Here is a 17,136-nt window from a genome sequence, read left to right as displayed (position 1 = left end):
CAGGGCTTTCCTTCTTAGCCAAAGGTAAAGCAACTCAAAACCAGACCATTTCAAACCGTGCTTTCTCTGCTGACAGGTGGTGACAGGAGGTGATGACGCCACAGTTGCTGTGTGGGATGTGGAGACGGGGGCCAAACGCCTCCTCATAAACAATGCCCATGGGAAGGAAGAGATTACATGCATGGCCCTTGACAACTCCCAGCACAGGCTCATTACGGCAGCAAGGAATGGGACCATAAAGGTTTGTTCACTAAAACAGAATAGAGCTGCTCTTCCGACAAAATTCCTTTGACCCTTCCTTCATTTCCAGAATACAGAGCTGGGAGCGGGTGATTCCCCCACCTTGCCTGAAGCACAGCCCACACAAGCTGTAGCAGATCGAAATGTAGCCCCTTTTCTGGTGTCTGGCTGTATTCACAAAAACAACTCAGCACCAAATCTCTGAGGTTTGGCTGTTCACAGGGTTCCTCTCCTAGGTCTGCTCAGCTCACAGCTGAGGTCCTCTCTCTAGAGCAGGGGTGGGCAAACGTTTTGGCCTGAGGGCCACATCGGGTTTCCAAAATTGTATGGAGGGCCGGTTAGGGGAGGCTGTGCCTCCCCAAACAGCCAGGCATGCCCCCTGGGACCTCTGCCTCTATTCAACCTCCCGTTCCCTGCCCTCTGACCGCCCTGACCCCTATCCACACCCCTTACTCCCTGACCACCCCAAACTCCCCTGCCTTCTCTCCAACCTCCCCTGCTCCCTGCCCCCTTACCGCGCTGCCTGGCGCACCGGTGGCTGGCGGCGCTACGGCCATGCTGCCCAGAGCACCAGGACAGGCAGTCGCACTGCCCGGCTGGAGCCAGCCGCGCCATGGTGCAGCACAGAGCACTGGGTCAGGCCAGATCTGCAGCCCCAGGATCTCGCAGCCCAGCCGCCCAGAGCGTTGCCTCAGCGGCGCAGTGAGCTGCGGCTGTGGAGGAGGGGCCGGGCAGGAGGGTCCCACGGGCCATAGTTTGCCCACCTCTGCCCTAGAGTGACATTCCTACCTTCCTTACCTCCCATCTGCCCCAGTGAGTCAGCAGGACACACTTAACGGGCTCACCATTTGCTAACAGAGTTGGATTTTCAGTCAGATACTGTCAGTTCACTACAATGGCCTTAAATATGGATAGACAGAAAGTACCATGTTGTATATTTAAAAGCCTTAATAACAATCATTGCAAAGCTCTGATGACTCTACAGGGTGTGACAATTAGCATACAGGTCTGTCTCATCTTACGTGGGGGTTCCGTTCTGCGGTTAGCGCGTAAAGCGAAAACCGCATATAGTTAAAATTACATGGAGTTGAATGGTGGGCGGAATCGCCTGCACTACAAAAACAGTATTTCAATTGTTGTTGTTCTCTTTTTTTGTTTTTGTTTTTGCCAACCGCGTAAAGCTGAAATTGCGCATGTTAAATGTGCCTAAGATGAGACAGACCTGTATAGCCCAAGCTGCAATATTCTGCTCTGGAATCAGATAGGAACTTCTCTGAAGTTTTCAGTTGTGATCAGAACCTAGTTTTGGTTCGGCTCACCTTTACACTGTCTGCTCTCTGAGACAGACACTTCATTTATCATCTTTCATGCATTTCCTTCCCCTTCTGGCACCAGGCACCATAGCTGAGGGGCCGGACAAGATAAGGCTAACATTGTGAGTGGATAAAACTAAACATATTTTCTTTTGAGCAGGTCTGGCATATTCAGACTGGCCACAACTTGCACCAACTGGAGGTAGTGGAAGAAGCTGAAGTCACGGGACTTGTAGCTTTGCGGGATCAAACATTGCTCACAGTGGGATGGAATCAGAAAATCGTCCGTTATGATTTCTGTGAACCTGGGGTGCGTAAAGGAGGAGGAATGGAATGGGAATAGCCACCTGTTAAAAAGCAGGGTACTCGTTGTTGATTGTGTCTAAACGAACAAGACGGTTCCTTCTGTTACACCCATAGAAGTGACATTGGAGTAAGTGGGTAAAAACCTCACTGAAGTCAGAGGAAACCACATCTGCTTACATCACCACTGAATTTGCCCCAGTACGTCTTATTAATCAAATTAGTAAAACCTGAGCTCTATTCTGTTCTCCACTGTTTGTAGGCCCTGCATGTTACTGCGCATCCTTCTTGGAAGGGCGGGCAGCTACACAAAGAGGACATCCTGACTGTGGACTATTGTCCTTCTCTTGGGCTCCTGGCTTCAGCCAGCTTCGATGGAGAAATTATCGTGTGGGATGTGGAATCCCAGAGTGTGTATCTCCGCCTCAGACAGACTCAGCCCGAAAGGTACAATTTTCTTTTAATGACGTATGGTGAGTTATTCATTAGACCGGGGGAAGTAATTTGCTTCGCTTGGGCATTACAGAGTTGCTTCATTTCCAAGTTACACCTTCTTTTTTTCCTTTTAACAAACAGCACGAAAAGGAGAGGGCATTTTTATTAGAGCCTTGCTGCTTAAGATGTTGGTGTCTCATTTCCCTGCAACATGCTGCTTGATTATCTTCCTTATCCTGATTAAGCTCCTGGGTTTGGGTGGTGGTGGTATTATTATTATTATTTATTAAAACATTTAAAAACCAGGTGCTTGACACTAAAGAATCTGCATTGCTCTCTCTATCTGAGATATGCTCAGCATGCTGGGCAAACTGTGAAGGTTTCTCACCAAATGTAAGCACCATCCTAAGCACTATTAATGTTTGCAAGGTGCTTTGAAGATGACAAGCGGCTATAGCTGTGATGAGTGTTATCATGACTGCATAGGCCTGCAGGTTTGAATGGTGAAATCTGGGAATGCACACGGGCAGCTAGCATGTTTAAATCCCTTGGAGCAGCTGCTCAGCAGGCTTAGAGTGTCTTAGCACCGCTGACTTCAATGGAGCTATGACCGTTCACACCACCAGAGGATCTGCCCCACTGAGGGGAAATTGGGCCCAATCCTGCACGACATGGATGTTGACAAGAATTTTGAGAGTAGATGGTTTGCAGGATTGAGTCCATTAAATTTAAGCCAGCCTTTATGGGTTTGGTCTACACTGTGCATCCATGAGAGTAACAACCTCTCTTATACCCAGACCTCGTGCACCCACTTCCTGCCACCTGAGCAGCACCTGATTGACAAGGGGTGGGGAATGGCTAAAGCCATAGTTCCATCCTCAGTGTAGCAGCTGAGCCAGAGGGGGGCAGGTGTTGCAATTTGCTGCAGATATAGACTGGCACTGTGCTGAGATCAGCAGGACCCAGCCTCAACAGGGAATGCAGAATCTGACCCTCAATAAACACACGGGGCCTGCCTCTCCACGCAGTTACAGCAGTGTGACTTCATCTTCCATTCCTGCCCTGGCTCAGTGTAAAAATCTACCGACGGGCCTCGTCCAAAGCTCCCTGACGTCAATGGGAAGATGTGTGTCTGCTTCCATGGGCTTAGGATCAGGCCCGGTGTTTCCTGTGGTGTGGGATGATGAAATAGTACTAGGCTGCTAGGGACACTGAGGAGAATTACACCCTTTGCAAAGGTTTTGAACAGGAGCCAAATGCAATTCTTCCCCCAGGTTTAGGAATATCAGCCATGTGATATGAAACGCCCCACCACGAGCCACCGGCTGTGGAGACATTTGCCACTGAACAAAAAATTGAAAACTTCTTTGAAATATATACTAGCTAGATCTCAGTCCTGCCATGAGCTCCCCGTGGACAGGCCCCTGTGATGGAACAGAGTCTCGCTGACTTCAGTCAGGCACTTCACGGGCACAGCAGTTCACCCACATGTCACCCGTTGCAGGTCCAGGACCTTAGTTCAGATCAACTTTTGACTTCTTGCTCCCAACGCTCTGATGCCTGTAGCTCAAGCTTTGAAGACAATGCTGAGCTTTGTTGGATGTTTAACAACCAATATATACAGACAGTTATTTATTTGGGGGTTCTTCTATAGAAATTGGCATGAATAGTTAAATAAAAACAATTAAATGTGTGGGGGGTTTTTTTAGTTTATGTCTATGTGAAGAAAGCAACCACAGGAAAAGCTTAGTATTCCCAAATGCAACCTTATTTATAGTTCCGGGCCTTTCCCCTCCTTTCCAGTGGGAATAACCAGCCCTTTTTTAAAAAGTTGGGTGTTTTGACCTGCCAGGTGGACTTTAAAGAAAATAGAGGGTTAGGGATGGTCTGAACATCTTCTTCACTGAATTTTAGGTCACATCCTCCAGTGGATAAACTACTCTTTCTCCAGCATCGATCCCTGGATGGTGTTTCAAAAGACAGTGCAATCCTTGTGAGTTCTGATGCCGGGAACCTTCGCTGGTGGAGCGTCCTTGCAGAACAACGGGAATTTGGTAAGACTTACCTGTGAAAGTCATGGTAACTTCAGCTAAAGCTGATGTTAATTCCTAAAGCTTCTCCCTTCGGTGTAGGTACTCCACCTCCCCGAGAGGCAGTAGCTATGTCAGCAAGAGAAGCCCTCTTGTCAAAAGAGCACTGTCTACGCCAGGAGTTCGCTCAGTATAACTGCGTTGCTCAGGGGTGTCGATTTTCCACAACCCGGAGCTACGTAGTTATACTGACATAAGTTTGTTGTGTAGACCAAGGCTGAGGCCAAGTCTACACTGTTCCGCTGTAAGATCTCCCATGTAGCCGCTCTGTGCTGAGAGGAGAGCTCTCTCCCGCTGACATAGTGCCGTCCACACCAGCGCGTCTGTCGATGTCACTTGTGTCACTGAGGGGTGTGGTTTTTCACATCCCTGAGTGACATAAGCTATACCGACAAAAGTGCTAGTGTAGACACAGCTTAGTGTTAAAGGCCTTGCAGCTGGCATCTGACTGTGAAATCTGGATTGTAATTAAACTGATCCGTGTTCATTGGTGTGTGCTGATCTTTAACTGATCTGTTGTTCCAGAAATTCACTCTCAAAAGGATTCTGGCAATATAGGCTGTAACCACAATCCTACTGAGAGACATAAGATGTTATTGAACCCAATCATGATCCCTTTGGAATTAAAAGCACATCCATCAACTTCATTGGAATGAGGATTTGGCCCAAAAGAGCCAAACTCTTCCCTGGTCTAACAGCAGGGATGTATCTGATGCTTATTTTTTCTCTCCCCAACCTATCCTGCGAATATTCTAGTTATTGGAACTTCAAATACTGGCACTAAGAACAATTGGAAAATGTATGTTATTTACAAAAAACAAAGTACTAGCTAGGTAGAAAAGCTTCCAAACATGACATGAGAAAAGCTTTAAAAACAGGATATTCAAACCCTTTCTCTTGGGAAATGTATTTTCCCAGTGACTAGGGTTGGGTTTTGTTTTGTTTTGTTTTTTTCACTGTCCCACTTCAGTATCCCTGTGGGGGAAAAAAAACTACAAAACCGAAAACCAAAGAGCAAGCCTCAAGCTAACTCCAGGAAACGTACAAGAAATTACCATGCAGAAAGACCAAGAAAGCCCAGCCACACTCGCTAGAACAGATCATTTTAGCTAAGCATCAAAGGGAGCACAGAGTTCATGGGTGGGAAACGGCAATCCAGGCAGCAGCAATTGTACATGGGGCGCTGTTACCGAAAATGAAACCCACTGCAGCTGAGGAATTTCCATCTGTGCTGGCTACCAGTAACAGTGAGTCAAACAGACACACAGAGGGCAAAATCCTGGCCCCATTGAAGTCAATGGCTAAACTCCCATTAATTTCAGTAGGCTCAGGTTTTGCACAGAGACACTAAGGATACCTCTACATAACTTCTGGGAGGCGTGATTCCTAGGGCGGGTAGACATACACATGCTAGTGTTGTATCAAGCAGGCAAGGTACTAACAAGCTTCAACAGGACTTTATTTTTACAGTGGAAACCTCTTTACCAAGCTGCTGCTGCACCCTCTGTAACTCTCACCCAGCCTCCTCAACTCCTCCCCCCTCCTTCCTGTTTCCTGTCCTTTCAGACTCCCAACATCCAGTGCTCCCAGTTCTAATAATTACAAGCACATCGAAACACCACAGCTAGCTTTGCTCAATCTAGCACCTAACAGGAGTGTGGCTACAGAGGCACAGTGAGCCACTCAGGCTCCTGGGTACATCCTTAGGCTAAACCCAGCTTCTGCTGTGCGATTTTTAGGCACTATCTCAAGCAGAGCTGGTGCATGTTATGTCCACCTGCCCTGGGAATCGCACCTCCCAGCTGCTGGGTGGACACACCCTCAGGCCAATATTTTCTAAAATAGCCCTTGATTTTGGGGTACATCCATGATACGCCTTACAAGATGCTGAGCTTCCATTCCATGAAAAACGTTGAGGTTTCACAATTTGTTTTTGTTCCACATCAGAGCAAAACAGAGCTTTCAAAATTTCCCACACAAAAATGAGAGAGAGAGAGAATCCCCAGAATAGCCAACAGCCCAGCAGTTCAGACGCTCACCTGGATCTCCTACATCCCAGGCGTGTGTCCCAACTACATTAGAGAGTCCGTCTGTCTATAGATTACTCCTGCTAGAGCTGTTCCCCTTTGTATAAATAACGAAATATTCATTGGGACAAAGAGAGAGAGAATCTATAGCCCAGTGGTTCGGATGCTCACCTGGCATGTTGGAGACCGATTCAAGTCCCTGCTCCAAAGTCATGTCTCTCACATCCCAGGAGAGTATCCCACTGTTTTGGCCATTGTGGAGTGGGTCCCACGCTCTCTGCCCAAATGCCAACATGAATAAGTGTCCAAAAAAACTCCAACATTTCAACAGAAGGAAATATTTCTCTCTTTAAGGGGAAACAACAACAAGAACTGTTACTCAGTGTTGTTGGCACAGAGTGGCTGCCAGATTCCAACCCAGAGGTGGCTGCATTTCAGTAGTGGATGACTAATTTTATATATGCAAGCACATAGGTATTCTTCTAGCTAACAGGTGCTTATATAGATATAAGGTATTAAATATAGCATCTGTTTATAATAACAGGTGTGATACAGTGTGAGGAGGCTTGTGCTGCCAATGTGACTCTAATGGTGCAGAAGAGAGGCCTTTTCCTGTGTTAAAAATAGGTGCCGTGTGACAGAGTTAGAAGGGGAACAAAGAATTTTCATCCTCTCTTCAGTGAAGTGCTGCTGAATGGCTACCTAATGAAGCCACTTTCCACAGTGTCAGTGTAATAGGCTGCTCTAAGGACTTTGTTATTTCTCTGTTTCTTTATTTAGCGAAAGGATGTCAGGTCCATTTAGACCCAAAATTTAGGAGGTTTTTTTTCCACATAAAAAATGAAGATCAGTAGAAATGTGGCCGTGGTTTTTAATTTAGTCCATGAAATTGAATGGGGGCTATTAGGGAGCATTGTATATAACATTCCCCAACAGTCTTTGCAACCCAAGCATTGTAGCATTTTACCTGTACACGAGACCCAAAAAGTGAAGCTAACAGCAATCACCAGAAAGGTAAGTGAAACTTACTAGTCTGCTTCACATTTCAAGCTGAATGAAGTTCAAGAATTAAAATCAGCAGCATTATTGCTGATAATGGAAGCAGATTTCAATAACTCTTGTTATTTTAATCATTTTAAGTGATACTAATAACACAGAGGAGGAACTTTTAAAAAAAAATACGGTAGCATATGCCCTGACCTGACAGAATTCCTGGAAGGGTTAAGGTAAGATTTTTAAAAATGCCTATGTCCTATTTTCATGTGTGACAGAGGACTTAAGATCTCAATGGGAGTTAGGTGCCTAAATACCTTTGGGGATATGGGCCTTAGGCACTTATTAATTATTTGTATTACCTTAGTGCCCAGGAGCCCAAGTCATGGTCCAGGACCCCACTGTGCCAGGTGCTGTGCAAACACAGAACCAAAAGATGCTCCCTGACCCAGGGGGTTTACAATCTAAGGGCAGGTCCACACTACCCGCCGGATCGGCGGGTAGTGATCGATCTATCGGGGGTCGATTTATCGCATCTAGTCTAGACACGATAAATTGATCTCCGAGCACTATCCCGTCGATTCCGGTACTCCACCGCTGTGAGAGGTGCAAGCGGAGTCAACGGGGGAGTGGCAGCAGTCGACTCAGTGCCATGAAGACGCCGCGGTAAGTAGACCTAAATATGTCAACTTCAGCTACGCTATTCTCGGAGCTGAAGTTGCGTAACTTAGGTCAATTCCACCCCCCCTGCAGTGTAGACCAGGGCTAAGTAGACGTTTGAGTCTCATTGAAATCAATGGATCTTAGGTTCCTAAGTGCCGATGTCACTTTTAAAAATGGGATGTCAGCTCTTAAGTCACTTCAGCACTTTTGAAAATGTTATTCTCCATCCTCTTGTGTTGTTTCAGGTTTTTATTATGCCCCAGCTAAAGAGGATGCGTCTGTGACTGGATTGTCAGCCAATCAAATGAACAGTGTTCTTGTATCTGGAGACACATGTGGATTCATTCAGGTTTGGGACATTTCAGATTACGGGCTGTCCCCTAGAACTCAGGTAAATCTTGACGCTTCATTCTCAGTATATGGAAATGGCCTTGGTATGTAGGGACAAAGCAGTTCACCAGTTCATTTGTGTTGTTAATTCTTTCCTAATTATCCCTAGTGAGTTCACTTATCAAGGGCATTGCTCACTTCCTTGGGCAAGAGAACATCGGGCATCTTTTTAATGTCTCTGACAGGCATTAGGCAAACTTGAATAGGTACTTCCAAAGTCTCTATTATCCATCTTAGGGTTTTCTTCCACGCCACCCTTTATTCCTGGAGCTGTCATTCTCTCCTGGTGAGCCAAATGACCTTCAAATGTGTCTTCAAAAGTAGCAATGGGCCTGAAATCATTGAATCCAAACCCCAGTGCCCTAGACTGGGGCAGAATCCATAGATGCTGGAACGAGGGGTGTTGGGGGTGCCACCACACACCCCCGGCTTATAGTGGCTTCCATTATATACAGGGTTTACAGTTTGGGTCAATGGCTCTCAGCACCCTCACTATACAAATTGTTCCAGCACCCCAGCAGAATCCAGATCCAAATTGTATGACTTGGTTCAATCTCTATTTTCATGATTTGTGCCCAAGTCATTCAGTGATAACTCAACAAACATAGTTTAGGTTTTTATGAACTGGTGTGTGTGTGTGTGTGTGTGTATACACACTGTTGGATGGGATCAGAACTTCCCAGCTATTTGTCATAGGAACTACACTGCTCACGGTTTGCAGAGATTCACCTGTACATCAGCTGGCAAAGACCCGAGCTTTTAATTCCAGGAAAACAGATATTCTGTTGCCACTAGCATAGATGCCACGAAGTTCTGAGTTGCCTTGGTGCGCAGCAGAATGACAAATGTTTTTGGTGCTCATGGAATTCTTACAATATATTTGCTAAAATATCCGCATCACTGGAAGTTTAGCCTTCTGGCTGACAGGTGTGCGCTGTATTTTCTGTCTGATTTAGGTTGTCAGATCCTTAGGGCAGTGTCATGAATAATTAGTTAAGAGTTAAGTTTCCACCTGTAAAGGGTTAACACATAGTACCTGGTGAACACCTGACCTGAGGACCAATCAGGGAAGAGAATTTAAAATTCCTAGGAGGGAACTTTTTCTCTCTGTTCGTGTGTGTGTGGTTCTTAGCCGTTTGGAGTTACAAGGGTCCAGATGTATTAATCAAGTCTTCTACAAGTTTCCACCTTTCTGAACTAATTTCTTCTAGTCAAGATAGTGAGTATTAGAAAGATACTTTGTGTCCTCATCTAATAATCCTATGTTTGCAATTCTGTGTGTTTGTTATTGATTATTCTTAATTCTGCCTGTATTGTTTGTACTGAGAAGGAGAGAGGATTCTCTCCAGAACTTAGCAAGGTTATACCCTATGAGTGTCCAGCTTGGACTCATAGAGATTCTGTATTTTCTTGTTTTTCTTTTAATAAATTCTTTCTATAAAGATTTGATTAAATCCCTCTACTGTGGATACAGGGGGAGGGGGCTAAGAAACTCTCTCTCGGTGGTGAGACAAGCTTATCTCCGGGCGGAGGAGGGAGGTTTCTCTCTCTGTGAGTTGATCTGTGTTTCCCCAGGGAACGTCTTTGGAAAGAGGAGGGGGGGAAAACAGGGGTGTCCCGGCCCATGTATTCGACCGGGTGGTGGCAGCAAAAAGGGGACCTACCCTAGGATTTTAGGGTGGGGGGATACATGCGGGTCCCCACATTGGAACCCAACAGTTCCAAGTGGGGGTGAGACCTATAACAGGCAGGGAACAATTTTTCCTCTGGTTTTGCACAGCCTCATCATCCCAACAAGACATTGTCAATTCACAATAAATAATAATATATTTAAGTAAAGAGCCTGCCTACTACTAGATGTGATTCACTGAGTTACCAGAGGCTCTTTTTGAAAAAATGTGATCATAGAAGATCAGGGTTGGAAGGTACCTCAGGAAGTCATCTACTTTGTGTTTAAGATCCCTCAGATCTAACACGTGCACACTTTCAAGCACACACCTGCCCAGCCCATCTGGCTACTACCACCATTTCATGTGGCTAAGCCCCTCCCACAGGTCAGGACACGGACATTTTTGTGCTGTGGTGTCTGAATAAGAGAAGCCTGACAGTGAGTTGGTGACTTCACAGAGGTCTGGAAGAAAAGTTCCAGAAGTTTCAGTGACAACCAATAGTAGCTACAGTAGCTTGAGAATTATCCATTGGTTTGGAATCACTAGACCAGACTCTGAAGTGAAGTAAGCTGCTGCCAGGAGCTTCATGGGAAGGATTTAGTTATAGTTACCCCCTGTCGTTTATCAGTCCTTCCGCTCAGCGAGCCTCTGGACCATCTAGCCATCACCCAGAAAGCCTGGTAGGAACTATTTCTACAGCACTGTTCTCAACCCACAGGACTTTGTTAGTGGTGAGAGTCATTCACAATTTACCAAGGATGGTGGTGAATTCTCCATCACTGATAATGTTTAAATCAAGATTAGGTGTTTTTCCTTCGAGATCTGCTCTGGGAATTACTGTGAAGAAGTTCTCTGGCTTGCATTAGACTGGAGGTCAGACTAGATGATCACAAGGGTTCCTTCTGGCCTGGGACTCTATGAATCTACTAAAACATTTCACCAAGTGGTAAATGTTCCCAAACCACCAGGATGTTCTCAGCATGTTCTAACCCTTCATCACCCATGAATAATGTAAGGAACACATTACTATACTAGCCCTCACATTTTGAGGCCTCAGAGCTCTGTGGTTGCTGTTCTTCCCCAATTAGCTTGTCAGTCCTACTGCCTATTGATACAGAACTGCAGATTAGAGGCCTCTCTATATGTATGTATGTAAATATGTGAGATCAGGGCGGCTCCACTGGCCAAAGGGGTTGGTGGGGAACGCTCAGAACATCTAAGCCATATGGCTCCCGTTACCAGAGAACCATTTTACAGAGGGGGAATTGAGACAGAGAGAGACTTGCCCAGGCTCCCACAGGAAGACATTGTTGAAGCAGGGAATTGGTCCTGAGATTCCCAAGCTAATGCTCTAACCCAGTGGTCCCCAACGCAATGCCCGTGGGTGCCATGGCGCCCGCCAGGGCATCTATGTGTGCCCGCGTACTGGCCGGCGGACAAACATCCGCTGAAATGCTGCCAAAAAGCGGTGTCACCAAGAGGCGTCGCTGCCGAAATGCCGCTGATTTTTGGCGGCGACGCTTCTTGATGACGCTACTTTGGCAGCGATGCCTCTTGATGTTGCTGCTTCTTGGCGGCATTTCGGCGGATGCTTGTCCGCCGGCCATGAACTTCAGTGGATCGTGGTCCAGCGCCCGCCACCTGGAAAAGGTTGGGGACCACTGCTCTAACCACTGGTCCATTCTTCCTGAACAGGAACTCTTGGGGTTTCCCTGAACTTCCAGTTTGTAAGCATGAACTTTGGCTATGGCAGTTTGTAGCATCACCATCTTAACTATGGCCTTCAGGCATTCCCCTCAGACATGTCTCCTACATTCACTCTACATCTCTGGCAGGAAAGCAAAGACTGTTTATTTCTTTGAAGGGACTCCATGATTAAAAAAACCTTTATGGAGAAAATGGGAGACAAAAGGCCATGTTGCCTGCAAAAAAATTAAATTAGTTCAGCTCAGCCTCTAGTGTGCTCCTTTCTTGCTGACTCAGCTAATAACATGAGCTGAGCACCAGGATTGCTTCCCTTACAAATCTCCAATGCTGGGGCTTATAGACACAGCTCATGCAGAAAGCAAGCGATACAATTATCAAGCTTGCTAAGTAAACAAGTTACTTGGAGCGATAAGCATCTTACTAACACCACAGCTGGAGTATTCCACGGAGCCAGTCACACAGTGTTATTAACAATGATGTATACAGTACATACAATACATACAGTGTGCTGGGTGTTTTACAGAACAAATTCCTGATCCCATATGTGAAGTCAACTAATAGCAGAGAGGAGAAAGGTGGGAAGGGCAGTTGGAGGGTTACCATGCTGAGATCACAGTTACTTCAGGTTCACTGTGTACATGTCCCAATGGTGCGGCTGTCCATGTGTTCGCTTTTTAACTTCACCCTTGTCTCCCTCACTCATCCTAATTAAGCCCAAGGCAGTCTCGCCTGAGTAAGGACAAAAGATTGGGCTCATTATTCTCCATTTTTAAAGGTAATGAGGAGCTTCATTCTGGAAGCAGGGACTGGTCACTGCTTTGGGAATTCATATTAGCCGCTGGGAGCATTCAGTTTTTCCTGCCTTCCTTTTCTAATTAAATGATGAGATTGGGTGTGAAATGTTTCGTTAATCCATGCCAAGTATATCGGACACAAGGTCAAAGGCTGAATCTCTTCAGGATAATTAGCTAGGAATTAATACAGGATGGTTTTTGCGCTGGTGGTTTTAGGATGATAAAATACAGAACAAAATCTGTTATACAATTCCTCCCCCTTTATCTAAGGTTGGTCAGACCCAACAAAATGCATCACTCACATGAATAACCCCACTTCTTACCTGAAGCTTTATTGACCTGGATCAATCCCACAGCCTAGGTTCCATTCAGGTGACGTGGATTCTGCCTTCTCTGTTGGGATTTTTTTAAGGTTGTGATTAGTGGCCAGCTACCTGAGTCTCTTTCTCTTGTGTCCATTGTTCCAGGGCTCTCTGGAAAAGCCTCCCTTACTGTGTAGCTGGAGAGCCCATAACAGCACTGTGGTGAGTGTCGAGCACTTCATGTTCGGTTCAGATTCATTCATTCTGAGCGGCTCCTCGGACAGAAGCGCCAGACTGTGGACCCCAGATGGGAAATTTGTGGGAACCTTCGGGCAGGAAAAGAGATGGGACTTGAAAAATCCATCAACGTTCACCCACCCCAAGTAAGTTTCCAGCCCAAGATGGATCACTTCTTTCTAAGGGTAGGTCCATACTTACCCGCCGGGTCGACGCGGAGAGTTCGACTTCTCGGAGTTCGAACTATCGCGTCTAATCTAGACGCGATAGTTCAAACTCCGAACGCGCTCCCGTCGACTCCGGAACTCCACCACCGCGAACGGCGGTGGCGGAGTCGATGGGGGAGCCGCGGAGTTCGATCTCGTGGCGTCTGGACAGGTAGGAAATTCGAACTAAGGTAGTTTGACTTCAGCTACGCTATTGGCGTAGCTGAAGTCGCATACCTTAGTTCGACACCGCCCCCTCCCCCCGTAGTGTAGACCAGGCCTAAGGCTACTTCTGTGATGAATTTCTGAGACCATGTTACCCCTCCTCTGCCCCCAGGGCACCTCATTGTCATGACCAGAGCTTACCTAGCAAGAAATTCAAATCGATACTGACCTGGACAGTCTGAAGGGCAAGGCTGGCCCTGGGATTTGTGGAGTCTTGTACTAAGTCATATGTGTGGGGAATTCAGTTAGCCTTGGCTAACGGGCACAATACCGATTGTGGGAGGGGCTGATTTGTCAGCTGGGCAGGTCTGGATGGGGTGCTTCCCATTAAGGGATTGAAGGAGAGTTTGGGCAACTACAGGGGATGAAGGTGCAGGTTGCTAAGAGCCTTTTTGCTTCTATTCTATGTAAATTCTTATGTAATCTCATCCCCGTGGGTGCCTTGGGTGACATTAGGGCTCATCCTCTTTGGCTCCAGATGATCCTTCCCATCTCTTGGGATCTTCTCCCCAACACCCTTCCTGTATCATAGGCCTGGTCTACACTGCGGGGGATCGAGCTAAGATACGCAACTTCAGCTATGAGAATAGCGTAGCTGAAGTCGACGCATCTTAGTTCGACTTGCCTCTCATCCTCACAGCGCCGGATCGATGGCCACGGCTCCCCGGTCGACTCTGCTTCCACCTCTCGCCCTCGTGGAGTTCCAGACTCGACAGCAGAGCGTTCGGGGATCAATTTATCACATCTAGATGAGACCTGGCGGGTAGTGTGGATATACCCATAGATGCAAAATGATAAAGTTCTCTCCTCCCTTCTTCATCACTGTTGACTTGTAACCGCTGGCCTGGTGCAAGATTAAATTATATATCATGTGCTAAGGCATATGAAAACGCTTTAATTTTAATGTTAAGGCTATTCGAGCTGTGATGCACATAGGAAGTTTGTATAACAGCTAAGGTAGGCTTGGCAAATGTGGGATACTTTTGGTATTAGAGAGACAAGATGGGTGAGGTAATATTTTTTAATTGGACTAATTTCTGTTGGTGAAAGAGACAAGCTTCCACGCTACACTCAGCTCTTCTCCTCAGGTCTGGGGAAGGGACTCAGAGTGTCAGAGCTGAATATAAGATGACACAGATTGTTTCTCATACGTGGCTAACACATATTCTAAAAGACCTTTCAAGGTGACATGGCCCATTAACACCCTGCAGTCATGTGACCAAAAGGAGTGTCAGAATAAGCCATAAACCCAGTGTCTTTATTACGATCGTGATTTTTAGCGTCTAACAAAGATTGACTTTAAGCTCCCCGGCTCGTCTTTTGAAGGCGTTGTGCAGGTTTCCTTTGAGGACAAGGACTGAGGTCAGAGAGGGATTGCTCATTTTGGGAAAAGCATTGGCCCATGGGTGACAGGATGTTTTTGTCTTTTATCATTTTTCTGTGTGAGTTCATTCGAGAGCGTTGTGATTGTCTGGGTTCACTCACATAGTTATTACTGGGGCTTTTTTTTTTGCACTGGATGAGTACGCCACATATTGTGATAGGCACGTGTAGGACCCAGGAATCCGGAAAGGTGTGTTGTGGGGGAGTGTTGATCATTGTAGCAGTGGAGCTATGGCTGCAGGTTTTGCATCTGTTGTTCTGGCAGGGTCTGCTGCCCCTTTGCGCTGGAGGGTCTGTGGGGAGCTTGCTTTTGATGATGAGCTTGGTGAGGTTGGGGGATTGTTTGAAGGCCAGAAGAAAGGGTTCAGGAAATATTTCTTTACGGATGGAGTCCCTATTGAGAAAGGGTTGTAATTGTTTAATGATATCCCGTGTGGGGTGGTAGATGATAATTAGGGATGTGCAGTAGGAGGGGGGTTAATAAGCTTTGTTAATTAGCCTACATATCAAAGGTGTTAGTGTGCCTGTCTAACTAAGGTTATAGAATGTAGCCACAGCACATCCTGTGGGGTGTGGGAGAGCTATGAGAAGATTAATACAGAAAATCTCCTATAAGCCGGAAAATGAGAGGTTGCTGTGCAGATGTGATGACCGGATGAGGAGAGCTCTAATAGGGTAGGAGAGAAAATCCTCTTTCATCAGCTTGATCCCACAGTGTCAGTTAAACTCAGCTGAGTTAATCTTACTCTCACCTCTCTCTCGCCAATCATGAGCTTGACATAAAAACCTTGAGATTATTAAAATGATACATTCGGGGTTCTTTCAATTTGCCTTTGTGTACTGGCGCCTTTAAAAGTTCACATTTTCAACCTTTTCTACTCAACCACAAGGACTAGAAACTTACTGTTTTTTAATGAAAGCTGAGATTATTATGTAATCATATGACTCCAGGAGCTGGTGCTTTAGGGGGAAACAAAGAAAAATCATGAAATCAATCATGAGCATTGGCAACACTTGTCCCCCTGAAAGCAGTCTCCTCAACATCCTTTACTCTTCTCCTACTGATGCTGATGCTCAAGAGCCGTCTACACAAAGGGTTGCGGGGGCGGGGGCGGCGAATTTCCCACTGTTGCTCACATCCGTGCCATTCCCCTCTTGTTAACTGAAGTGGAAGCACTGGCAAGGTGGTATTTTTAACAAGAAGTCTGCTCTCAGAGCAAGTCAAAATGGCACTGCATTCAAAACGCCAAGGGTTGTGGCAGCCATGCACACTGTAAGGCTCTCTACAAGAAAGGAGCTGCAGCGGGAAATGTTTGCCAGATCCTGCATGCTGGTTGAAAGGCACCTGCGTCCAGGATGGGAAAAAAGCCATCATTATCAAGCTTTACCGATTTGTGCTTTGATTTAAATGTCTCTCTGGAATTCCCATACCGAGTCACCTCAATAATTCTTGTTTCAATTACATGCCCCCTGCCGGCCCTGCCCAAGAAACTATGGCCCCCTACAGTATTTCTGTCCCTGATTCCTGGAATAATCTACATTCAGAGTCTTCTCCAAAGGCGAGGCAGATGCTCTATAAATCTAGTCCTTGTACAAGGTACGTTCAGTAAACCAGCAACTGGGAGGAACGGGCAAGGAAGTAGTAAGGGTAAATCTTTTTTGAAAATTTTGCATGTGCAAGCCACAGACCAGACGTACCTTTCAAATGTGCTCCTAACTAAAGTCGCTGAAGATTTGTCAACTGATTACACTGGGCTAGAACTAGAGGAGAAGAGAATAAACACTGTTAATTTGAAGCAGACGGGAGCTCTGAAAAGGTTATCAGATGCTTTGTAAAGACTTGAGTCCAGCTTTTCTTAATAGCCAAAGTTATAAACAGTGTTTCGTAAAGTGCCAGATTTTTCAATTTCCCTTCAGTCCACAAAAACAGCAGAGGACTCAGATCAACATTCACCAAAGTCAGGCCTATTATACTAAGTTCTTCCAGTTTCTTTCCATAAATCCAGTTGTTTCACCCAGGGGAAAAAAGCATTGTATTCAGAAAGGAAAAGTCAGATAGGAAAAATGATACCAAAGAAGCTTTGGACAACCTTACCCTGTAAATTGGGATTAATTCTTTCATAGCCAAACAAAATTAATTTCCACTCACAGCAAAAGA

General features: G+C 46.0%; 1 protein-coding gene across 1 annotated transcript in view; it reads left to right on the top strand.

The window, feature by feature from the left end:
* Positions 1-17,136, top strand: part of LOC123346333 (WD repeat-containing protein on Y chromosome-like) — a 51,630-nt gene that overhangs the window by 16,700 nt on the left and 17,794 nt on the right. Inside the window, exons 11-16 of the mRNA XM_044983666.1 lie at positions 77-241; positions 1,714-1,863; positions 2,119-2,303; positions 4,206-4,345; positions 8,310-8,455; positions 13,093-13,310. Of these exons, the coding sequence (XP_044839601.1) occupies positions 77-241; positions 1,714-1,863; positions 2,119-2,303; positions 4,206-4,345; positions 8,310-8,455; positions 13,093-13,310 (1,004 nt within the window). The remainder of the gene's footprint in view (positions 1-76; positions 242-1,713; positions 1,864-2,118; positions 2,304-4,205; positions 4,346-8,309; positions 8,456-13,092; positions 13,311-17,136) is intronic.

The sequence above is a fragment of the Mauremys mutica genome, chromosome 12, assembly GCF_020497125.1.
Source record: "Mauremys mutica isolate MM-2020 ecotype Southern chromosome 12, ASM2049712v1, whole genome shotgun sequence".
NCBI lineage: Eukaryota > Metazoa > Chordata > Testudines > Geoemydidae > Mauremys > Mauremys mutica.
The sequence above is the reverse complement of the archived record's forward strand: the minus strand, read 5'-3'. Positions and strand labels throughout refer to the sequence as shown.